The 24,645-nt window shown below is 48.0% G+C and overlaps 3 protein-coding genes, 1 long non-coding RNA gene and 1 pseudogene across 4 annotated transcripts; 2 read left to right on the forward strand and 3 right to left on the reverse strand.

Annotated features, from left to right (window-relative positions):
* Nucleotides 1–6,173: 6,173 nt before the first annotated feature.
* On the reverse strand, nt 6,174–8,172 carry LOC120656160 (E3 ubiquitin-protein ligase Os04g0590900-like). Its single transcript, XM_039934187.1, has one exon. It carries the CDS (start codon nt 7,890–7,892, stop codon nt 6,846–6,848), a length of 1,047 nt encoding a protein of 348 aa, XP_039790121.1. The 5' UTR covers nt 7,893–8,172; the 3' UTR covers nt 6,174–6,845.
* Nucleotides 8,173–9,097: 925 nt separating this feature from the next.
* Nucleotides 9,098–13,740, reverse strand: LOC120656161 (probable bifunctional riboflavin biosynthesis protein RIBA 2, chloroplastic). Its single transcript, XM_039934188.1, has 8 exons — nt 13,588–13,740; nt 13,030–13,105; nt 12,213–12,609; nt 11,910–12,131; nt 10,877–11,202; nt 10,312–10,441; nt 9,905–10,201; nt 9,098–9,676 (listed from the first exon to the last, which is right to left on the reverse strand). The coding sequence occupies exons 2-8, from the start codon at nt 13,083–13,085 to the stop codon at nt 9,449–9,451; spliced, it is 1,656 nt and encodes a 551-aa protein (XP_039790122.1). The 5' UTR covers nt 13,086–13,105; nt 13,588–13,740; the 3' UTR covers nt 9,098–9,448.
* On the reverse strand, nt 13,334–17,862 carry LOC120653591. The gene is made up of 5 exons (XM_039931301.1): nt 17,579–17,862; nt 17,301–17,435; nt 17,024–17,158; nt 16,645–16,883; nt 13,334–13,474 (listed from the first exon to the last, which is right to left on the reverse strand). Exons 1-5 carry the CDS (start codon nt 17,850–17,852, stop codon nt 13,334–13,336), a joined length of 924 nt encoding a protein of 307 aa, XP_039787235.1. The 5' UTR covers nt 17,853–17,862.
* A 660-nt stretch (nt 17,863–18,522) lies between these two features.
* Nucleotides 18,523–20,548, forward strand: LOC120656162 (annotated as a pseudogene).
* A 2,723-nt stretch (nt 20,549–23,271) lies between these two features.
* LOC120654123 lies at nt 23,272–24,520 on the forward strand. The gene is made up of 3 exons (XR_005666994.1): nt 23,272–23,399; nt 23,988–24,241; nt 24,369–24,520. It is a non-coding gene; the product is annotated as an uncharacterized LOC120654123 (long non-coding RNA).
* Nucleotides 24,521–24,645: the final 125 nt, after the last annotated feature.

Consider the following 24,645-nt stretch of genomic DNA (forward strand, 5'->3'; position numbering starts at 1 on the left):
AATAAGCTTGTGTGATATGATTTTTTGTTGGGCCCCTAGCGGTATTTAGTGTGAATGGCCTAAAAAAGAAAACGAATGATATCAAAGCTTCTGGGTCGCTAGCGGCATTGAGTGCAGACGACCGAAAAAGGAAAGCTAATGATCCCGACGCGGAAAATGGCATATGCTGAGGTTGTCGGAAATCGTTTGCTAGTTGCTGTGCTAGGGTCGCGCGCGTATTAGCAATCACCCACAAATGCTCCGGAGCTTCGAATGTGAAAACTTTTCGTGACGTGACGTCAACGAATTTGGAATTGAACTTGAAAATCCACCGTCGGATCACCGACGATCGTGGCAACTACATGTAATTTTCCATGATACGTATGAGAAGCAGGATTGTCCTCTGCTATCCACACCATATTTATATTCTCGTTTTTAGTTATTTCTATTTTTAAATGTTCTATAGTAACTGAGGTCCTATTTTAAAAAATTAGTATAGATATTTGAATTAGAAATGGTTGGAGGTACCAATTTGCACCCCTAAAAAATCACGCTACAATTTCACTATCAATATTCAAGGATATGTATGTCTTCAACATCTCATTAGCCCAACCGCACGGCCCACTCTACATTGAAGCTCCAGGCCCAGCTACTTCCGTGACACAGAGCGACCGCATATAATGTTACTAGGCCAGTCGATGTTTGTGTGTCTAGTACTTCTATACTCCCTCCGTTCATGAAAAGTACAATCTATGAATTTCACAAATAATGCAATTGTATAAATTGAATTTCAACTATCTACCTAATTAAATGGTCAAATTTGATTTATGTACCAAAACTAACTGTATGTAACCAACAAATATAGATATGAAAATCTCTTCACACCACTAATTTATTTAGAAAAATTAGAATTGCACTCTTCACGGGATAGATGGAGTACAAATTTCTCTTTCAACAGTAGGTACCGACGGTAAATTAGGAGGATGTTACTTTCGGTACTTGGCATTGCGATTGATCATACGAGTGAAGGTTTGCAGTAAATTTGTCCCAAACACCAAGCTAGGAAATCGGAATTTCAGTCAAAATGTCCTGAGCCTGCCGTACAAGATGAAAGAAAAAAAGAAATATGATAGATAGCCCCGTATGAACAGATGAAATTTCAGTTAAAAATGACGGCACCAGGAACTTTCGGATTTGTATACAGCATTATCATGATTCATTAAGAGAGGTCTGGTTAAGACCAGGGATTGCTCGAACACTTGAATGGACACAATCCAAGCATTCCTAACATCAAAATACGAAGTCTCGAGAAACGAGGACTATACAAATTATTCTCCAGCGCTCGGTTCCTTTTGTGTCCGAAATGCACAGTGTACGTAGTGCTGTTAGATATTTTGGATCGTCTAGGAGTAGATCGAGTGGATGAAATATCAACTGTGGAGAAATACCTTTCCTTGTACCCTCCGTGGCCACCTCCCATGGCGCGGCCGTGGACGTCGAAGCCCGTCAGAGTGGTTCTGCGCTAGGACAGCGACGGGCGGGGTAGATGCTTCATGGTGGCGATGCCGGCGTGGCGCCGGGGCGGCGGGCTTGTAGTCGATAGTGAGCCGGTGGTGGCGTGGTGGCGCTTCCCGCCGCTGCAACCCATCCTCTCTGATCAGGTTAGGGTTTTGAGGTGGGGAACAGTGGCGGCGGCGAACCTCGTATCACGAGCCACCAACCCCACCTCTCTCTTTTATATGGCACTGCGCGACGGGGACCCACCAGCCGTGTTGGGCTGGGCGTCCCCGATCAAGACGCGAGTCAAGGGCCCAGTTGGCCGTTGGACCAACTGGTGGAGATCAATCCAACATTCTCCCCCTTGATCTCACCTTATTCTTTCAACTTTATATCTTTTATTCCTTTTCATATTTCATCACAGATTAATGCATAGAGCAGCTTCATCGTCACGGTCAGTTGCCGATAGATTCAGCAGCTACAATACACGTCTCTGTTCTGAAACAGATCCTTTAACTTTGGGCCCTTTATTGTCCGGAAAACATAGGCTATACCATAAACCCATGTCGACTATGTGTTTTCTCTATACACACTGGGCGGTAAGCCTTTAATAAGCGGATCCGCAAACAATTTGGCTATCATTTAAAACCACAATGCATTTCAATCATGATTCCGGACTTTCTCCTTTACAACGTATAACTTTGTGTCAACGTATTTGGCACCATAGTTGACTCGTTGTCCTAGGAGCAAACTACTTTAATGGTTATCGCTGCTGTCAACCATTATCAACTTCGGGTACATGTTCCCTTAAACATTTTCCTGCCCCTCAGTCTCGTATCATGCTATACCATATCTTTGCATCACATTGATCATAATTGCTTTATTTTGGAGCTTTTCCACACAAAACCTCCAAATGTGAAAGTTAGCGACAATTGTGGATTTCGCTACACATTTCACAAGTTCTACTTTTGTACTCACAACCTTTTGAGAGTACTTGATCTTTCCAACTTAGCATGAGGCCGATATTCTCAATTTCATTCCAGTGATCTATATCTGGATTGAACTTTTGCCAAAATAACCCGGATACACAAAATATGTCAGGGTAGGTTCTTTTCTTGTGCACTTATAATGCTTTCAGCAGCTGAAGCATTTGGAACTATTTCCATTTCACATTGGTTCCTGGAACACTAAGGTTCCCAAAACTATTACCCTTAACGATAGGAACAGGCGTAGGTTTATTCATATGCATACTTCATTTTTTTTTGAATCTTTTCCAAGTATGCCTTTGTTGTAACCAAAATACCCCTTCCTTTTATCGCGATGAGTTTCAATTCGTAGAATGAAAATCCATCACCAAGATCAAAATTTGAGGACAAGAGTTCTTTATCTATAACAACATATTAACACCACCACTAGAAAGTAGGATGTTATCTTTATTTAAGATGTGGAAATCAGATTCCCCATTCTTTAACTTTTCTTAAAAGCTATTGTCCTCCTCAATCTCTTGGAAACCCAAAATTTCATACTGTTTCATTTAAACTTTAGATACCACCGTCTCGTGGCTTTCTTCAATCCATAAATGAATTTACTATTGTGGTATCCCGTATGTTCTTTCTTCTCTTTGACTAAAACTTTTGTCACAAATTTTGCTTTATATCTTTCAACATTCCCTCTAGAGTCACATTGCATTTTATAGGTCCATTATAACCTAATGTGATGGCTCTTTTAAGAATCACTTCTTTTTCCATGACCTTAACCCATGGAATTCTCGTAACTCTTCAAATGGGGTGGAATCAACATCCATTTGATTTTCTTTACTTTGTATAGGACTGTTGTTGCTCCTTTTTGCCAAATGGCAATGGACTATGAGATCCTGCATAACAAGATTCTTCTTTACTTTATTCATTTTCTTTGAGAGCTAACAACATGTGTTGTATACAACATCAGCACGTATGAGAAACTTGTTGTTCTTGAATCATCGAAGTGGACACGCATTCCCACTTCTCTTCAAGTCTTAGATCTCTACATGCCATGCTCCCCCAGATTTTGCCATCTTTTAAAGATGGCTATCAATAAATCTCTTTGTTTGGGTTCTGTCTGTTAAAAATTTTATATGTGCTCCGTAAGTATCATCTTACTATCTTTGAGGGCCGTCCAGCATAAATACTAGAATTTAGCTATTTCTTTACATATGGGTATCAGTATAGTGACTGTTGTACTCCCCCTGACAGTCACATTCATTCTTTAATAGATCATCTCTTGCTTTCAATGCACGTTACAGGAGAGTATCTTTCTTAACTGTCTCATATTTCTCCCCCTCGAAATGTGGCTTGAACTTTTCTGCCACAATTTCGAAAACTATTCACAACTTTTGTGAATGAGGAAACTTTAATTACTTACTTTGTCCACATGATTACGAAATGCAGAATCATGTAATTTGTTACTTCATATGGGAGTACCTTTTATTCATTTTACTTTGAGAACTCAATAGAGTCCTTTACTCGATATGGCAGTACATTTTCCTCATTTTACTTCACAAACTCAACAGAGTCCTTTACTAGCAGTACTTTAGCAAGTCACGCTCGCATATCTTTCTCATCTTGAGATTCGTATGTAACTTTCCATTCTTCTTAAACTCATTGAGTGATTAATCACTGTGACACAATAGAAGTGCCGGATCATTCTAGAATAGCAAAGCTACTCCAAACTTTTCTCCCAGTGTGGGATAAACCAGCACATGAGTCATCACAACTTTCTCCTGCCATCCAGGATTGGCACTATGCTAACTTTACCCCGTCATGCAGGTTATTGCATACTTTTGGTTCATATCAAATTCAGGAATAAATCTAAATATTCCATGACACACATGCTTAATCCAACGTTGGTCAAATTAAACATGTATGACTTATCACAACTTTGACTGAACTCAAAATGAATTCTTCTTGATAGATAGTACATAAGAGGCATTTCTCAAAAAACGATGTCTTATTGATCTATCTTCTTTTCTTGGATCAACAACTATAAGTACTTTTCTTTTCAAGCCATTCTTTAAAGAGAATACACTTTCCCATATGATGGTCTTCTTTCTTTCTGAGTAACATGTACTTAGTTCATTTTCTTTTGTCCTTTCAAGAAGGACTACATGCAAAACTTTGTCTAAAAGGACAATAATAAAAAAAACTTCAAGTTTTATACTCAATAAACTATAAAACATCCATCTATATACATTAATTCCATATCACCGTTGGTCAGAAATATAATTAATGTATAGAAAACTCAATAAACTTTAAAACAATGTATATATACTCCTCAAAATTAAATCCTCCTGTTGGTTCGAATTTAATTAGAGGATAATCAGCTTTATTGCTGCGCAAACTAGAAAATACATTTTTCTAGTTTAAGAGCAGCCTTTATCTATTCCGAAAAAAATAGGTCACTATGATGCAACATTTTACCAGAGACTTTAAACTTTAAGCTATGACTCATAAAATTATAATATTGTTATTATCAATGTTGGTCAGAAAATAATAATACTATAATTAACTTTGAAAATCTCTTCTTTGAGAGCTTTTTTTATGGCTCCTGTTATTAAGGCAAACCAATGCTCAACTTTGAGATATAGCTTAAATGGCGAAATGATGCCAAAACTTAACTTTAACTTAAGACACCATAAGCTTTTCTGAGGCTTTAAACTTCAAATGTGTCTTTAACCCACAGGGAAAAACTCATTTAAGAATTTTATACTATTCTTTCAATTAAATCTTCTCATTGGTTCCGATTTAATTGAAAGATAACATCATTGTAGCAGCGGAAAACATTTTCTTTATAGACACAATACTTTGTGCTCAGTTTCTCTCTAAACAATTTATCTCGTTGGTTCAAAATTGAATAGAGGTAAAACTTACTCAAAGTAGGCTCATTAATCATGCTCTTAAAAATTAATTGTCCCGTTGGTTCTAATTAAATTAAAGAGCAACAATATGAACTTTGCAGCGGAAACATGTAGGAATTTCTATTTTCAGAAGCAATATTGTGAACTTTTATCTCTAAACAATATACACGTTGGTGCAAAATTGAATAGAGATCAAACTATAAACAAATGCATTCAAAAAACTATTGAAAATGCTTCTGAAAAAATAGAAAAACAATAAAAAAGGAAAACTGTGCATGCGGCCCAGCGCCGAAATTGGCCCGGCCCATGCCGGCGCGTGCGGCGTCCCAGACGGCAGCTTGGGCCTGGGCTGGGAAAGTGGCGCCCGCTCAGCCCCCTCTTGGGCCGAATTCGGCCCTACCGGCGCCGGCCGCTCCTGGCCGTCGGATCTTGATCCGACGGCTGTCCGTGTTCCCCGCGAGAACAAAAACCGGCGGCCGGCCCTCCCCCTGAAACCCGGCGCCATTTCCTTCTCCTCCTTTCTCTCTCATGTGTGCTGCGGCGGCCCCAGAAGGTGACGGCCATGGCGACCGCGGGAAGAAGATAACGAGGCGGCGCCGCCGCGGCTTGCTCGCCGGCGCGCGCTCGCCGGTGGGTGAGCGTGCCGCCGTCGAGCTCGCCGTTGATGGCGCCTCGCTTCCGAGTCCGCGCGCGTGCGCCCTGGCGTCCCGGCGGCGAGTGGCTGCGCAGCCCTATCCCGCGCATCGGCGGTGGTGGCCACGACGGGTAACTGGTAAGTCGCCGTCGGCCCCGTTCTCATCTAGGGTTAGGGTTGGAATTTCTTTTTCGATTTGAGATCGATTTGGCTTTCGTTTCTTTGATTCCTTTCGATTCGCGGACGAATCCACACTTTCCCCATCTCGATCTACACTCTAGATCGGCTCTGATGCCAATGTTAGATACTTTGGATCGTCTAGGAGTAGATCGATTGGGTTAACTCACTTTCTGTGGACAAAAACCTTCCTCTGGTCACACTCGCATGATCCATGGCGCTGCCGTAGAGGTTGACAAGGTGGCGCCGTAGTTGGAGAAGAGGTCGCGGACGGCGACGTTGCTGTGCAGGGGCGGCGGCGGTAGGGCTTCCCGCCGCTTCAGCGCCTCGCGAAGATCGGGTCGCGACTAGGTTTTCGGTGGTGAAACTAGGTGGCGGCGAACCTCGTATACTGAGCCGTCAGTCCCCACCTCCTCTTTATAGGCTGCACGACGGGGCCCACCAACCATGTTGGTCTGGGCGTCCCCGATCAGGACGCGAGTCAAGGGCCCAGTTGGCCGCAACTGGTGGAGATCAATCCAACAAGTGCAGCCAACCCTCTGCTCTGAACTTGCAAGCTGTGCTGATCATGACTACGACTACGAGTATTCAAGAACAAGCGTGATCTGGGTGGGACAGGCAAAAGTTCCACCATTACGCAGAGCACGGCCGCAGATCCCCGCGCCGTCACACTGGCAGAAGAGAGGTGCGCGCGCGGCGATGCCGCGAGAGCAGCGTCCACCGGCTGCCGGCGGACAGTGACCTCTTCATGGCGGCGCGGTTCAGACGGTCGGATCCTGCTGACGCCTCGCAGCAAACAGCACCCTCTGTCCCCTGCTTCTCGCCACCGGCCTGCTCGTCTTCAGGGGCCTCCTCGGCTGACGCTACCGGCGACGGCGAGTCCATGGAAGCCACGCGCCGGAAGCTGCGCCCCCGTGGACCGGGGCGCTGGCGCGGTAGCTCCGACGGGATGCTCGGCTGGTCGCGCTGATCGAGTTGGGCACGCTGCTCGTCCGCGTGCCGACCCGGCTGCTCGTGTTCCGGGGCTCCGATGTTCCCCGCGTCTTGTTCTTCTTGCTCGGCGCCGGCGCCGGCGCCGGGAGGCGTTGGGTCGGGTTGCTCGGCGGCGGGGTCCGTCACGTTGGCGCGGCAGAGCGGGCAGTTGACGTGGGCGCGGAGCCAGGTGTCGATGCACTGGACGTGGAACGCGTGGGCGCACTTGGGGAGCAGCCGAAGGAGCTCGCCGTCCTGGAACTCGCCGAGGCAGACGGTGCAGTCGGAGGCGCCGAGCGCGCCGCCGGCGCGGTACCGCGTGAGCGCGATGGACTCGATCGCCGCCTCATCGAGCCCGACGGTCCGGATGTGCCACGCGTGGTGCACGACTTCCTCATCCGCGGGGTTGAGGCCGGCGCCGTCGCCGGGGGGTGCGGCGGGCGGCGCCGCCGCTGGGGCCAGGGCGGCCTCCAGAAGCGCCTCTCGCTGCCGCCGCCGCCGCTGCCTCCTGCGGCGGACCAAGAGGATGAGGGAGAGGCAGAGGGCGAGGAAGGCTAGCACCGAGCCGGCGATGATGAGAGCGGTGACGAAGGTGCCCCTGCCGTGCGAGGCCGCAGAGGAGGAAGGAGGTGGTGCTGGGTCAAGCAACGACGGGGGAGCGAGAACCGGAGGAGGCGAGCATTCGTGCTTCGGGTCTGGACCGTCGCATGGATTGGAGGGGAGGGGATGATCAACCGTCATCGAGGCTGTCGGTCTGGATCACGCCGAAGGACGGTGGCTCCGGCCTCCGGGGCGGCTCGCCGTAGCCGGAGCTGGAAGAGGAGGAGGGGACGTGCACGCCGCGGCGGATGGGAGGGAGCAGCGCGGTGAATTTCCTGGCTCGTTCGCGAGTCCGTCTCGGACACAGTGGTACTAACTAAACTAATACCGACGCGGTGCGCGTGGAAAAACTCCGCCCGCGGCCGCGGGAACGCGCGGTGGCGTCACGTCGCGTGACTTTGGGCGGCCAGAGTCTGGACTGAGTACGGCGTGACGGAGGAGGCGGCGGGCGTTTTCGGTTGGCGTCGAGCGAGGGAGAGGCGAAGCAGCAGCGGTGACTGGCGAAGGCAGGCTGTGGCTGCGGCGGCAGGGAGTTGTTGGGCGCAGGGTTAACCTTACCGGTGGGAACCGGTCCGGTTTGACCGGTTACCGGTTCCGGTTCCGGCCGGTACCCAACCGGCCAAAATTCAAAATTTAAATTTAAATTTAAAAAATGAATAATTCTCAAAAAATTCTTAAAAATACTTCAAGTTGTGATGAATCTAATGGTATCAAATTTTCTCAAAAATTCGTTCATTTAGTATAGTTTGCGGGGATTTAAAGTTAAATAAAAAAAAAGAAAAAAATGAGCCGGCCCATTAAGGCCCACTTGATAAACCGGTCTAACCGGCCGGTATACCGGTTGCACATGCAATTTTAAATTTGAATTTGAATTCAAACCGGTCAAACCGGCCGGTAAACCGGTACGAACCGGTTGAACTGAGTTTTTTGAATTCAAATTTGAATTTGACCGGTTTCTACCGGTAACCTGTCAAACCGGTCCGGTTTACCGGAACCGGAGTGCTCCGGTTTGGGGTTACCGGTTGGGAAAAAAAAACCCTGGTTGGGCGTCGGCGACCGGCGGGCCACAGCCCACACAGGGCAGACGGCTTTGCAGCCTCACACTCACACAGTCACACCACTGCATGACGTTCAACCTGACGTGGGAATGGAACAGGGCAAACCAGTTCCAACTGCAACTTGTGGCTGCAAATTCTGTACAGTATATGGTGAAAAGAAGAGCTTGTGTGGATCATTCTGAGGTTCAACGAACGAGTTCGCAAGATCGCATAAATGAAAAGGTTAAACCATTTGGGATAACACATATGTCAGATGCCACCAAGAACTACTACTCTTAACAGAGGCTGTACTGGCTTTGAACTTATATCCCTGAAAAAAAGGATTCCCCAGACAACTGGGTATCAGAGGTATACATGGGTTTGATTATGTACTGTGTGGAGGTTGTTACCATGTATTTACAGTGATAATATGATGGCAGTAGCGAATAACAAACATGGGGCAGAAAATGAAGAAGGGGGCCATTCTTATTATTACCCATCTTTGAACCTACTGTTACAATTGAAGAACAAATCAATCTACTGGAATATCTGGAAAGAGCTCATTTGGCAAACTCCACCAGAGAAGAATATGGCATCACCATATCACCGACTGGAATGCCAATGGTGGGCTGGTGGCATGCCTTGTTGGTTGTTGGCTTATTAGTGCTTCTCTCCTGCGCTGTTGCTGTCACTTGCTTGGTTAGCCTGTCCATACACATGCCCCATCTTTGTTCTTTTGGTCTCCATGTACCTCCTATTCTCACTGGTTATTGGCGTCAGCAAGGGCACCCTGCCCGCAATGCTTAATCCGTAACCCTTGAGGCCGCTATACTTTGCAGGGTTATTGGTCATCAACTTCATTGAACGGACTCCTAGATCCCGTAATATCTACAGAGAAGCAATGAAGTGTCAGTAAACCTGCCTAGTACATGATAAAAATGAAACATCCATGAAATTTTCAATGTTTATGAAGTCATTTGAAGTTGGAGCCGCCAAATTGTTTCTTTCATATGCCACAGCTTTCCTATATATTCAATGTGCAGAGTTTCACAAAAAAAGGGGGGCATTTCTATGTCAACAGTTGGACAATAAACTGAGTGATAATTTCAGTCTTACCTGTGCACCAATCCCGTATTCCCGTGAATCAACAGGAAGCCCTAGCTCTTCATTAGCTTCCACAGTGTCACGCCCGTCATCTTGCAAGTTGTAAGCACGGAGCTTGTGACCCAGACCAATACCCCTTCCTTCATGACCACGAAGGTAAACTAATACACCTCTTCCAGCCTTCTCAATCATTTCCATTGACATGGCAAGCTGGTCACCACAATCACACCTTGCAGATCCAAAAATGTCTCCAGTCAGGCACTCGGAGTGAACCCTCACCAAAATATCTTGACCATCACCAATCTCACCCTGTTGGTCATTTAGAATGATTCATAGTTAGCTCAGGTGCTGTACACACAACAATACCTCACACAAGCAAGTTCTACAGTGGTAATTAGTATTACAATACAATGACTTACTTTCACCATTGCAATATGTTCAATTCCATCAATGACAGATCTGTAGCAATAGGCACGGACATTGCCCCATCTCAAAGGCAAACGTGCAACAGAAGCACGTTCAATTAGCCTGTCTCTTTTCCTCCTATATCTGGAATACAGGAACTTCTGTTAGCATACCAATCAATACCTCAAGAATCACTAGTGAGAGCACATAGAACATCGACGAAGAATTCACATAGGCAGCCACAGGGACTAATATAATCTTGCAGCCATATAAAGCATGTTGAATTAATATTTTACAAATAGGGTAGAAAAATATATATGTTGACCTCTGCCTGAAAGCACTTTTAGAGCATTTTCTCTCTTTCTTCCTTTTTTTTTTTTTGCCAGAAACCACTGTTTCAGCATAAGTACGAAAAAGGCTAGCATATGTACATCAGACCAATAATTAATGAGAAAAATGTTAACCAGTAATCAAAGTAGCAATGACACATTGGCATACATCATAGTGAGTTGCTAACTACTGTCTTACTGGCAAACTGGCAACATGTCAAACATCAGAAGCAGAAGTTTCTGCACTCACCTAATCAAGTCAGCAATAGATATAATCTTCAAATTCTCCCTTTCAGCAAACACACGTAGTTTTGGTAGGCGAGCCATGGAGCCATCTACATCGTCCACAATCTCACAAAGGACAGCAACAGGAGGTAATCCAGCCAGCATGGCAAGGTCAACAGAAGCCTCGGTGTGTCCAGCTCGTTTCAGAACACCTCCTTCTCTGTATTTCAAAGGGAAAATATGACCGGGGCGATTGAAATCCTCAGGCTTTGAGTCAGGAGATGCAAGAGTCATGACTGTTTTTGCCCTGTCCTTGGCAGATACCCCAGTTGTTGTGCCCTCTTTCGCATCCTAAGAAGCAAAAAATTCAGACATTTAGCTCAGTAGTGGACATATGCACCTTTAGCTTACTAAGCCTAAACTAAAGAATACAAAGTTATATCGCTTTCAATATTCACTAGAATGTACTAGTTGTTGCATACTCACTGTATGAACAGAACATTAAAGAAAGAGCAGACTATGTTTGACAGAACAGTAAACAACTCACTGTCTGAAAATTAGCTCAAACTCATTGCTACAGAAGCTAGCAGGAACAGAAAATTAAGACCTTAAAGAAACAGGTTCAAAGATAACATAAGCACAGACCAACAATTCCAGAAATCGTGATATATAAACTGTTCCGGCATAGTCGCTCCTGTAATAAGCACAACCTTGCACATTTCATATATAGTTATTTAGTGAAGGATTAATGTTCTGACTTGAGCTTGTGATGAAATTTTGATTATTCACAACAGTATAACTCATGAAGACAAATTTTCATCAGTTAAATCTGCCGATTCCTAGGTACAAAAAAGATATATCCCTCAATCAGAACAAGAGTGTTTCAGCGTGTAATAAGTAGCAACGTGCTGTATATGAGCTATTTGATAAGGAAACCAATCGAGAAGATAACAACACTACACATACAGACTACTGACAAGCAACAAAAAAAATCTCATAGCAACATGAAAAGTTAATACAATAGTGAGTGCAAGAGAATGATAATGAGTCCATCATACCACTGTGACAGTGAAAGCAGTGCATAGCTTCTCCTCATTTTCTTTCGCAGTAACCATCAATGGAAGGTCCAGTCTTTCCAGATCTTCTTCTTTCATGCTGACACACACAATTCCAGTCCCATGCCTTACTATAAAAGCCATAGCCTCTGAGGTAACCAAGGAAGCAGCCATTATAAGGTCTCCTTCATTTTCCCTTGACTCGTCATCAACAACAATCACAAGCTTCAAGTATAAACCAGTATTAGCAGAGCATAGATGGATTGAAGTACAATACCTCACAAGTAAATTTCAAGATGTACTAACTTTTCCTTGCCGTATGTCCTCAATGGCATCTGCAATAGATGCAAAGCCCTCTGTCGGGCTATCCAAATCAAGTTCAGTGTCTGTGTCTTCATCTGCAAACTTGTCCACAACACGTGCCAGATTAGCAGAGAGGATTTCTGGCGCAACCATGGAATCCGTCGAGAGTACAGGGTCAGCAACCGAATGGTCCTGGCCACGTACGGAAGTACTTCTTGCCAATAGCACGTCGCCATTCCCAGAGGCACCAGCGGCTGGATAGCCACCATCCCTTTTCAAGGATGATGATATTCTCGAGCCCACTGATTTTACTTTGGCATTATTTGAATTTGGAGTGAAGAGGTTGCAAACCGAGCCCTTTGTCTCCTTGGAGACACTGCACCCTTTCAAGAACCGCGTCCTGCATTGTCACAAACAGGAATTCAGAAACGGAAAAAGAAAAAAAACATTCTCAGCCACCAAATCTGCATTGCCTTATGAATGAACATTAAAAATTCGTGCAGCCATTTTTCTCCAATTCAGTTCCAACTGCAATGCTTGCTCTTTTCACATAGCTGTAAAGTAATTAAAAAAAGGCGCGTTTTCTAACCCAATTTGAACTAGGTTCTCCTGCTCGTTCATCAGTTATTCGGTTTACTAACAAGTCCACACAGATTGAGACAGATTATACCAGGCATACAAAAACGTGACCCTGTGTGTGGATCTCTATGATCGAAAGGAGAACAAATAAAAAACGATCATACAACCGAACCGGCGCTGGCATGGGGAAAAAAGCAATAGCACGCTTAGGGAGAGGGTGGCGCAGGCGAGAGCTTCTTACGGTTGACGGGTGAGGGCGGCGGCGACTGAGGAAGATGGACTTGCAAGCGAGGCCATGCTCCTTTTGATTAGGCAACCTGCAATCAAATCAGAGCGCGCCGGATTAGGTCAGCAAGACATCGAATGGCCAACCCGCTCGAATTTCAATCGCGAAACAGGGGAGCAAGGAAAAAAAATAACGGGAATCCCCGTGGAAACGCGAGATCTGGTACGCGGGGCAGGGGCTAGCTCTTCCCCGCCCTCTGCGACCACTCCCCGCTGGCCGTGGTCGACGCGCTCGCGCTCCTCGCGTCGCTCGCCGCGCCCTACGCGCGGCTGCTGGCCACCAAGGCGCGGGACGCCGTGGCCGCGGCGCCCTGCGTGCCGCTCGCCGCGGGCGTCGCGGCGGGGCCCGCCACGCTGGCGTGGGACGCCGCGGCACACCGCGCGCGCAGATGCGGCAGTCCCTAGTCGTGAACAAAAGCTGGGTCCGCCACTGTCATGGCAGACGACGATTCCTCGCGCCGAGAAGCTCAGAGGGATGCGGAGAAGGAGCAGGCGAGGGGCGGGAATGGCTTACCGTCGACGCTGCTCCGGCGAAGCCTCCGGCGACGTCGGGGATCGGGAGGAGAAGACTTGTTTGGCTTTTGGTTTTGGTTTGGTTGGGGGGATGATTAGAGACGGCGTTGGTGCGGCCGTGGGTGGGAAGAGGCGACGAGACGGAGCGGGTGAATTTTATAACGTGCGGCCACGGACGCGGCAGCTTCCTCCCTCCCTCGCTCGTGCACGGCCCGGTCGGGTCGGGTCGGGTCGGGTCGACCAAACACACACCCGAAATTGCTAAGCATTGGAGGGATGATGACGTGTGCCGGCGGCTTAAAAAACGGTAGGGAAGCTTATTTTGAGCACCTGGTTCCTATCCCAGACAAATTCCCAACAGTAGCATCCAATACATGAGCCTTGAATCAGCTAGGTAGAAGGAATATTCATACAGCCGTTTGGCTTGGTCGAGCGACTGCGTGTTTCAAACATTGTAAACCTTCTTCTTAGTAATAAAGCTCTGTATTACCCGTAAAAAATACATTACCCTTGAAATCTTAAATCTACAGTTATTGCTACCTGTACTTCACTACCATATGCCCAACTTAGTAATTTCTCCATATGTTTGAAATTATAAAATGCATTTCGTTTTCGTATAGTTACAACAAGACACATGCCATTGCTCCTTTATGTGTAGTATATGCTCATAATGAAGTATCTTTTCATGTGAATCTCGTGACTACCAAATTTGTGATACAAGTATTAACAGAGCAACTTTTGTCAAACATGTCGGTGACCCGAGCGATACGAGCATAGCACAAGTAAATCATGTGTCACACCATACTGCTACATAGGCTATAATGCGTCGTGGATGCTTTAGGGGAAGGTTTAGTGATGGTGCCGAGGAGAGAGAGAGAATATTAGAAGTGCAACAATAAGCGCCTGTTGTTTTGTTTGGGCATGGTGCGAGCAATAAAAATATAATCCTAGTTAGATCAGTCAATTGGTACAAGTTGGATGAAAATATACGCCTTGTTTAGATGCACCCAAAATTCTAAAACTTTACAAGATTCATCGTCACATCGAATCTTTGAACGCATGCATGAAGTATTAAATGTAGCTAAATAAAATAACTAATTACACAGTTTGACTATGATTTGCGAGACGAATCTTTTGAGCTTAGTTAGGATAATAATTATCAAATACAAACAAAAGTGCTACAGTATTTTATACCTAAAATTTTTCGCATCTAAATAAGGCCATATTTCATTTGTTACAGTTGGCGCCCATGAGAGAGAGAGGGCCGGGCTTGACGCCGATGGCACTCTTCTGAGAGTAAATTCCTTATATGCCACTGAGAAATGTAACTCATCCCCTATGTGCCATTGAAAATTAGAACAACCCTTCAATGCCATTGTTTTAAATTTTTCATCCCCTCGATGCCATTGCCGTCAAAAACTCAATGACGGTAATGGCATATAGGGGATGCAAAAATTAAAAACGATGGCACATAAGGGATGAAAAAATGTCCATCTGTTAGTATTTTTTTACGGCAATGGCATTGAGGGGATGGAAAATTTAAAACAATGGTATTGAAGGGATGTTCTAATTTTCAATGGCACATAGAGGATGAGTTACATTTCTCAGTGGCATATAGGGAATTTACTCATCTTCTGATCGTGCGACGGTCATGACTGAGAAGAGGAGGGGAAGGACAGACACATTTATGATTTCTAACGCCTTTTTATTTTGTATGTCGGCTTGCGTTGCATTGTGTTTCGGCAAAAATAAACGGCTGGTGGTTTATCGGATGCGGGTCCGAGCACGAACGCCATCCGGACGATCCAGAAACTCAGAAAGGCAGAAAAAAGATGCCGTGGGGCCCGGCACAACTCGCCGTTTCACGCGGACGTTTCCGAGCAGGCAAAAGAGCTGGCGGGCAGAGCAGCCGAGGCCTTGTTTGGATCGGCAAGAATTCTAACGACCACATTTTCTAAAAAAAAAATCTCACATGTACTAAATAAAAATTTTTTAGAGATGGTTGTAATTTTTCACGACGAATTTAATGACGGTAATTAATCAATAATTTGCTACAGTGATGTTACAGTAACTATCCTCTAATCGTGCGGTCAAAGACCTCATTAGATTCTTTAGGTAGGGTCACTAGCGCGGGGTTCTAGAATTGGTTTTGTAAACTGACTTTGTTTGACACTATAATTAACTGTCCCAATATTACTATTCACTAGCGCGCTGCAGTACTGGCGCGAACCAAACACGACCGAGCCTGGATGTCCAGGATTTGACCGCCGCCTAGGTGGCGGAACTTTGGCGGCGGGCCCACAGAACAGGTCAAGCAGCCATGGCCCGCGGAGGGAGGAAGAGGAGACCCTGCTGCCGTGCTGCGCCAGACATGCGATGCGAACAGCGTGACGTCGACGCTGACGCCACCCGAGCGGAGCGCTCGCTGTTGGCCTGTTGCTCGGCAGCATGCGGCGCTTCGGTTGTTTCCTTGGAGGCTGTTTCGTGCCCACGAAAAGTTCGTTGCACAGCTTCTTTTTTAAAAAAAATCGTTGCACAACTTCATATCTATGTCTGGCCACTGCCGTCAATAACATAATTTTGCCAATAAAATTTTTATTTTACACAATCCTGTATGGGTCCTCTTCCGGGAGTAAATAGTAGGTCCTGTTCTTTTTTTTGGTGTTGTACCACTTCTCATCTAGGTGGATGATGTTTTCCATGTCAATGAACTTAGGTTCATTTGGTAATGTCCTTTGATCTAACATGCAAATACACCATCGTAGTCTATCTTTCTTGTTTCCTTCCTTCAATAGAGGTTTTAGTGTGTTGGAGTGGCGTCGTAGTTTTCCCTTCCTTGAACCACCTATGTACAGTGTTTTTTGGTACACCAATGGCTTTAGCTAGAGATCGTATATTAGTCCTCTTATGCAAGGGAACTCTAAGAACCTCTGATAGATGGACTTATTTTTTTTCGCCCACAGTTCATTGGCTTCCTTGATCTAACATCCACTGGTCTTCCTTGTGCACGGCACTCCTTAACCCTCCGCCACACACGTTGCACTTGATACCTACTAACTTGTAACATTTCGGCAACTCTAGTTGTAGTGTTCCTTTTTAATCTTCCATGCATACTTCTCTCGAGCAATGCTGCATAAATTTTATGCCTTTCAGTTTCTGTCAAATTCCTGGACTGATGTGAAATATTTTCATTTGCATGGTCATATTCAAAATCTGAGTCGTCTAATTCATCCTCATCAAAGGCTTCTTCTACAGTATTAGCATCCACACCATAGTCTTGCATGTACTCCATCATATCTACAATGAAAACAAGTGATCAGTTCTTCTACCTAATATTGTAGCCCAAAGGTTACTTGTTTGACAAGTCTAATCAATGTGCCACATTATAAAATGATTGATAGCCTTGGTGGACTGATATAACAAAGAGAACACATTACATTCATTTGGTTGTTGCAGCTCAGAAGGATCAACGTTGAGATCTATTCCATGCATAGCAACTTGCTCATGGTCATAGAAGGCTATGTCTGTGATATCAGCATTGACACCGTAGTCTTGCATGTACTCCATCATGTCTACAATGAAAACAGGTGATCAGTTATTGTACCTAATACTGTAGCACAAAGGTTACTTGTTTGACCCATTTGTACTCAATGTGGCACATTATAAAATGATTGATAGCCTTGGTGGACTGAGATAACTAAGAGAAGACATTACCTTCATTTGGTTGTTGCAGCTCAGAAGCATCAACATTGAGATCTATTCCATGCATAGCAACCTGCTCATGTTCATGAAAGGCTATGTCTGTAGTATCAGCATCGACGCCATAGTCTTGCATGTACTCTGTCATGTCTATAATGGAAAAAAGATGATCAGGTGTTGAACTTAATACTGTAGCCCAAAGGTTACTTGTTTTACCCCTTTCTAATGAATTTGCCACACTATAAAATGATTGATAGTCTTGGTGAACTTATATAACTAAGAGAACACATTACCTTCATTAGGTTGTTGCAGCTCAGAAGGATCAATGTTGAGATCTATTCCATGCATAGCAACCTGCTCATCTTCCTGGAGAAGTTGGGACTGAGCTTCTTGAAGCCGGAGGACTTCATCTTGCAGGACATGGACTTCATCTGCTTGCTCATCTAGTAGTTCTCCATTTAGATCAGGCAAGTGATGTTCAGCTTCTTCATCTGGTATTGTGTTTAGATCAATTGCCATGGCTGATGGTGAACTGGATTGCAGGCTGAAATGGATGATCTGGAGCATGTGATGTGCTTATATAGTGCGGCAGTTCAAATTTTGAATGTCTGTAATGGCGCCACTTTTCTCTTTGTAAATGGTTCTAGTACATTGGTGCGATTTTTCTCTTCCAGGAGGTTATGGAGTGTAAACGTGGCACACGGCTGCCTTTCAAGTTTATTTTGATTCTGGACTGTAAATGTGGCACATATCTGGCTTTCAAGTACACTGCAAATCATTACTGCATTTTCAGTCCATCTGTAATATCTGAACAGGGGTAAAATGGTCATTTGCCATGTACGTTAATTTGCTCCCCGGTCTTTGAAATGCGTTTATATTGGGACGGAGGGAGTACTTCTTACCCCTGTTAGGCTAGGGAAACGGATAAACACAGCAGAAACCAGACTGCACATGCCCTGGCGGCGAGCGATCAGAGGCCGGGGCATCGGACGGCGCACCCTCCGCCCATGATCCCCCCGCCGTTGGATCGCGCGCGCGAGCGCGTACCACTATGGGATCACACGCACCGGGGGGTGGAGGTCAAGCCCCCGTCTCTTTCTCGCCTCACCTGCTCCAAATCCCCGGGCCGCCCACCTCTCAATTCTTCTATGGCTTCGAGCTGTTACCTGTTAATCCCGTGCGTCACCCGCGTGCCGCCCTATAAAGCCGGCCGGCTCGGCTTTATTGCGATGCCCCGCACGGCCAGGCCAGCCCGGCAAGGACCCGCCCGCTCCCCAGCTTCTTCGCGGCCGAGTTGCGCCGGCGAGGGACCAGCCGAGGCGATGCAGCCGTCCTCCAGGGCGAGGTGAGCTCGGGCGCTCGGCACGGCAACCTCCGGATCGACATGGTAGCCGGTGAGCGAGCGTTTCCGTTCCGATCCGACGCTGACCCCGTGCTCTACTCGCCGTGCCGCGCAGGTCCAGGTCGTGGGGGGCCGGGCCCTGGGCCACCGCCACCACCCCGCTCCTGTCTCCCAGGCCTCGGCACGAGCGCAGCAGGTCCACCACGTCCACGTACTCGCCACTCCTCCCCTCGGAGCCAGAGGTGCGTAGCTCTGCCCTCCACGCTGCTGCTACGTCACGTTGGTTGCGCCCACGGACGGGTGCGCAGATCGTGCGCGCGCACGGGATAGAATCATAGAACTAGCGGTAGCCGTGATCGTGATCGTGGGCTCGTTCATCATCGCAGCGGAGTCACGGCGGCATGACGGAGCAGGCGCCGGCGCCGGCGCGGTTGGAGGAGGAGGAACCCAGTAGCCGTCCGGCGACGGAGACGGAGGGGAAGGCGGCGCGCCCGGCGAGCGACGACGGCGCCGGCGCGGGGATGGAGAGGGTGGCGCGGCGCCTGGAGCGGGAGGCGGCGACGGCGAGGCAGACGGAGATGAAGATGCTCGAGTCGCTGGTGCAGCAGACCAAGGAGCTGGAGCAGGCCAAGATCGCGCTCGAGGAGGCCAGGCTCGAGGTCGCCGCGCTGCGCCACCAGCAGGAGCCCGGGCCGGCCCCGCAGGCGCTGCAGCAGCAGCAGTGGAGCGTCAGGGACCTCATGTTCGGCGGCGTCGACGAGGAGATCAACGGCCTCCGTGCACGCCTCCGGGCCGCGTCGCAGGCCGAGAAGCGGAGCCGGAAGGCGGCCGATGACCTCACGGCCGCGCTGTCCGCGGTCACCATGGAGGCCAGGCAGGTCAAGGCCTGGCTCTCGGACGCGCAGGCCGAGCTGGAGGCCGCCAACGCGGAGGTCGACCGGCTCCGGTGCCTGCTGCAGGGCGCCGAGGCGGAGCTCTGGTCGGCAACCGAGCAGGTCGACACGCTCACCTCCGAGTGGAAGGAGGCCGCGGCCGGGTGGCGCGCCCGGGAGAAGGCGCTGCTGGCGCGCGCGCGCGCCGCCGAGGAGGAGGCCGCCGCGGGAGAACGCCGACCTCGCCGGGACGCGCCGGGCGCTCGGGGACGAGAACGACGCCCTGCGCCGCGCGCTGGAGCGGGCCGCCGAGGACGCCAACGCCCCCACGGAGGCGCTCGAGCTCGTCAGCGGCGAGAACGCCGACCTGCGGGACGCCGCCGCCGACAAGGAGCGCGACCTGGAGGCCCTGCGGCGGGAGAACGAGAGCCTCAGGGCCAGCGAGGCCGCGGCGCGGGAGCGCGCCAAGGACCTCGAAGCCCAGGTCCTCGCGGCGACCGCGGCCGGAAGGCGGCGGAGATCCCGCAGGTGGAGAAGTGGAGGCGCGAGGCCGCGCAGGGCAAGCTGGGCGCGGCGGCGTTCCTGGACCCCGGGCGGGTGCTCCCGGGGCGCAAGGACCGGATGTTCGCGTCGCTGAGCAACCTCGCGGAGCTCAAGTCGGCGGCGGCCGCGGCGGCCATGGACGACTACGACTACGAGTTCGACCACCTTGACGTGGGCCACTACGGCGGCGGCGGCGGCGCCGGTGGCACGGAGCACGCCATGAAGTACAAGAAGCGGCGGTCGATCCTGCGCAAGTTCGGGGACCTCTTCCGGAGGAGGAGCCTGTACAAGCCCGACCTCGCGCCGGAGCTGCACAATCACTACTAGTACTAGAACAACCTAGGCGGTAGATCGTATATGCTGGCAAGATCGATCGTTTGAGTGATGACACATACAGAATAAGCAGTGAACAAAGTGTGTCGTCGTCATCATGGTTCTTCAGAACACCTTTCTCTGCTGAAAGCCTGAACCTCTAATCGCAAGTCCGTGGCATCGTGTTAAGGTCCTATTTGATCCTTGTTAATGGGTGATGTACTAAACTTTAGCTAGTTCATCTAAATAGAAATGCTAATAGGTGGACTAAAGATTAGCATTCAACTAACAGAAAGTGTGAAGGATAGGTAAGCATGGTAGGCACATGCAGCAGCTGATGTAGCGGGGGTTGAAGGTGATTGCATTGTTCCTGTAATCCCGATGGTGCCGGTGTATTAGTTTGTTTATGGCGATGATGTCAGTCATGCGTGTCGATTACTTAAGCTTCTTCCTTTTTCAGGTTGAAGGATCATCAGTGCACTCGAGTAGTAGGAGTACCACGCCCTGGAACAGCGTCGGCCACGCACCGTCTCATCTGGACACCCAGCATTTCGTGTCCCCAAAACCGATGGTTTCCTGCGCACGCTGTTTGCGATTCCAACACGACCAAATTACAGGATCGTTGCCGGCAATCATCGGCAGTTAGAGGCCTGGCACGCTGTCAGATCGTCGGGTACTCGGGTGTTGTCTCTAGCTGTAAAGAAGCTAGAACTACAAGCCGGCCGTGCAATGCAGGCAACTGAATGGGTGGGTGCTCCTCGTGCTTTCAGTTCAGTGGCAGCGATTGGGCCTGTTTCTAGGAGAAGAGGAGGCATCTCGGACGTTTGTGGCTGGGTTCCTTCCGTTTGCGTTGATGGGCTGCAATATATGTGTATCTGCTGCCTTCAAGTTCCTCCCCGGCCGTCGTCAGCCATGTCCGGCGAGTGCGCACGTCGATAGGCACCGTGAACTCGACCACGCCGGCGTCTGTCGCCGTGCCGAGCCAGTACGTGCACGGCGCCGTCGCTCGTGGAGAGGATCTGGTAGGTCAGGCAGCCCTCGATGTTCTTCTCCCTCACGGCTAGTATCGGTGCCCACAAGTCGCCGCCGCCATCGGCCACGGCGAGATCGTAGCCGGTGAGCAAGACGTACGTACGTGCACGCCTTGAACGCGCCGGCGGGGGAGGAACTTGCGGTCCCCGGTCATGAGGTTGCACAGGCAGAGATCCTGCGCCGCCTTCCCACCGTGGAGGACGAGCCCGTCACGCGACGACAATAGCTCGTCGTACGGCTCTAGGACGCCGCCGGCGGCGGTCACGGCGGTTGCGGGCTCCAACGGTAGTTGTGTTAGAAGCCGAGGAGGGAGCCGCCAACGAAGCAGTTGGGGCGCGCGGGGCCGGAGGCACGAGGCGGCATTGCCGATGATGGCGCGCCGCCACGGCTTGCAGACTCCGGTGCAGCGGAGCGCGGCAGCCGCCTCCAGGCCGCGGAAGATCTCAAGAAACAGATCGGACGGCAGCGACAACCACGTGTCTACGTCCTCGTCTTGGTTTTGTTTTTTTTTTTGGATAATTTGTTAGGATAAAATCAGCTTATCTATCTATATACTATAAAAGTTGAAACAATTGAAAATATTTCTCACCAAAATTAGGCCCACCATACCCCTCACGGAGGTCCCACTTGTCAGGCCAAAAGGCTTGATGAAAGGGAGGGGGAGATTGATTTCGTCAATGTTTTTCGCCAAAATCCTATTACTTTTTACACCAGCAATTTCTTATACACACCTCGTGTACCCACATATTACTTTCCTTTAGCGCACACATACTTTCCTTTGCACATAAATTGACTCATAATTCACGTCATTTTCTCTTTTCGAAGGATAATAATTGGCATCATTGTTTATGGAAGGAAAATAAAAACTTATATTAACGTATTACTTCCTTTAGTATACACATACTCTTCTTTGCACATAAGTTAATCCATAATTCATGTTATTTTTTAGAAGGATAATAATTGACATCATTGTTTATGGAAGGAAAATAAAGACGTGTATTATTTTTAGAAGAAAAATAAATGACATGATGGTTTTGGAAGGATATTAATTGACATCATTGTTTTATGGAAGGAAAAAAGATGTGTATTATTTTCAAAAAGAAATTAATAACATCATTGCTTGATAGAAGAAAAATTAAATACGTGCCATAGGTACGTACATCTTCCCTAGCATACAGAAACAAACATAACAAATAGCATACGATTCCTTGAGAAATCGTCATGTCATCCGAATCCGACAAGATTCATATTGCAGGTGGGGCGGGTTCTAAAACGAGCCCACCAACCCGCCCCGCAAAAACAGCTATTGTGGCTGATGCGGCCCAGCTACAAAATTTTTGTGGCCCAATGTTGAATAGTCTGATGAAGCCCGTGGACAAAAGAATGAAGCCCGCAAGGCCCGCAAAGAACCCGCAGCCATGTAACCTAGCTACCCACCGCCGCCGCACCCGCAAAGGCTCCTGCTCCTCTCATGCCTCGCGTAACCTAGCCCGCCGCCGCCGCCCGCCCGCGCCGCAATCCCATCGCAGACCCACACTCCTCTGCCGCGGCACCGCTCCTCCACGGCCCCTTCGCCGCCGCGCCTCTCCCAGTGTGTGGGTGTGGCAATGTGGCATCCTCGAACAAGAAGCTCGGGAGCTCGCCCTCGGATCTAGGGAAGGGCGGAGGTGCTGCTCGCGCTTGACGGCTTGAACGCCGGAGTGCTACACCAAGAAAGCCTAGCTGCACGCTGTGTGGGCGTGGCCGGGGGCCGTCGGGTGAAGCTCGCGCCGGTCACTTCTCCAACGCCGTCAAGTTGCGCCAGATGGAGGCGGTAGACGGAGCCGACCTGTTCGGCTGGCATTCCTCCACGGTGGTGCTGGAGGATGGGGAGGAGGAGGGCCCCTTCGACGAATTGGACCATGTTGTTCGACCGGGTGGTGCTGGATTGGATCAGCAACTGGGATCGCAAATAGGAGGGTGAGTTCACCCAACTCAGATTCCACTTCAGCCAACTCGACCTCACTAAGAAGTGTAAGCAGTTCCTTAAATTTTTAGCTGCATAAATCCTTTGCTGTTTACACTGACGATTAGTCAATGTTTAATTGATTACTTCTTGCAATATTACTTCTTGCACAATATTAATTTTTGGGAATTGTGCTTCGGACTGTAGGATAGAAATGCTTGTACTCACCATAGAGATGTTTACAGGTTCTGAAGAAACAATCTTGTCTTAGGTGCACGTGTGATTTTGGATAATCAGGTCTTACCTTTGCTTCTTGCTACAATTATGAAAGAGAGGATAACACCTGGATTCAGGGTGCTGTGGGTTGAATCCTACTATATAAAATATTTTTGTTGTTATCAATAATTCAGAATGCTGGATCTGGATGTTTGATTCTAGCTCTACTTGAGATACTATATAGCAGATTACCAATTGTTCTCATGGAGTCCTAGTTGATGTTTAGTGTTCATGATTGCTTTAACATTTCTAGTTTATGCTTGTTCTGTTAGTACTGTTGAGATACTTGCATGTGTCAGCAGCATCGTGCTTTTCTGTTATTAGTTCTGTCACCGTTGGGTTTAGATCTTGATAATTGGTAGCCTGATTGAAAATGCTAGACTACATGAGGCTGTGCCAAGAGAGCGGGATCCTTTAACTGCAGCAGCAAGCAGCGTGTCAAGAATACAGTCATTGTTGAGACGAAATCCCCCGAAGCAGATTGTGATCTCCCCATTACTGAAAAGGCGGCTACTGTCACCGAGGGTGGGCCACTATGGAGCAAAGCACTTGAGGTCCCCTCCTGCAATCAGTGAGGGATCAGTACCACTCGATGATGCAGAAATATTGACTATTGGTGTTCTTCAGCAATCAGGTCAGATTTGACTTCAGATGTGTTACTTTTTAGATATTTGTTATCTTATATAATTTCAGATGTGTTACTTTTCTGAGTATGTTAGCTTCATGTTGTCCTGATTAGTACTTGCATATTTTTGGTGTAGATGCACCTAGATCAATTAGAAAGCGCAAACTTAGATCTTCTGTTTGGAAAGAGTTTGAGCCAATTTATCAAGGAAACTTAATTGTGCAAGCTAAATGCATTCACTGCTTGGATATATTTGCTGCTAATAGAGAGAATGGTAGAAGCGCTTGTCGTAGGCACTTGGAAGTATGCAAGGAGCGATCTAAAATAAACCGTAGGCACTTAATTGTACAAGTTGGTATATCATGTAACAAAAGGCCACCCCTTGATATTCCGACCCGTTGGAATTCAACGTA

The sequence above is a fragment of the Panicum virgatum genome, chromosome 1N (genome assembly GCF_016808335.1).
Source record: "Panicum virgatum strain AP13 chromosome 1N, P.virgatum_v5, whole genome shotgun sequence".
In the NCBI taxonomy this organism is placed as follows: domain Eukaryota; kingdom Viridiplantae; phylum Streptophyta; class Magnoliopsida; order Poales; family Poaceae; genus Panicum; species Panicum virgatum.

Coding starts and splice junctions, on each gene's coding strand:
- LOC120653591 (XM_039931301.1), bottom strand. CDS start 17,852: ATGCTCCAGATCATCCATTTCAGCCTGCAATCCAGTTCACCATCAGCC. Junction 17,436..17,578: donor GCTGCAACAACCTAATGAAG/GTAATGTGTTCT, acceptor TTTCCATTATAG/ACATGACAGAGTACATGCAA. Junction 17,159..17,300: donor GCTGCAACAACCAAATGAAG/GTAATGTCTTCT, acceptor TTTTCATTGTAG/ACATGATGGAGTACATGCAA.
- LOC120656161 (XM_039934188.1), bottom strand. CDS start 13,085: ATGGCCTCGCTTGCAAGTCCATCTTCCTCAGTCGCCGCCGCCCTCACC. Junction 11,203..11,909: donor CTGCTTTCACTGTCACAGTG/GTATGATGGACT, acceptor TTTGCTTCTTAG/GATGCGAAAGAGGGCACAAC. Junction 9,677..9,904: donor AATACGGGATTGGTGCACAG/GTAAGACTGAAA, acceptor GCTTCTCTGTAG/ATATTACGGGATCTAGGAGT.
- LOC120656160 (XM_039934187.1), bottom strand. CDS start 7,892: ATGACGGTTGATCATCCCCTCCCCTCCAATCCATGCGACGGTCCAGAC.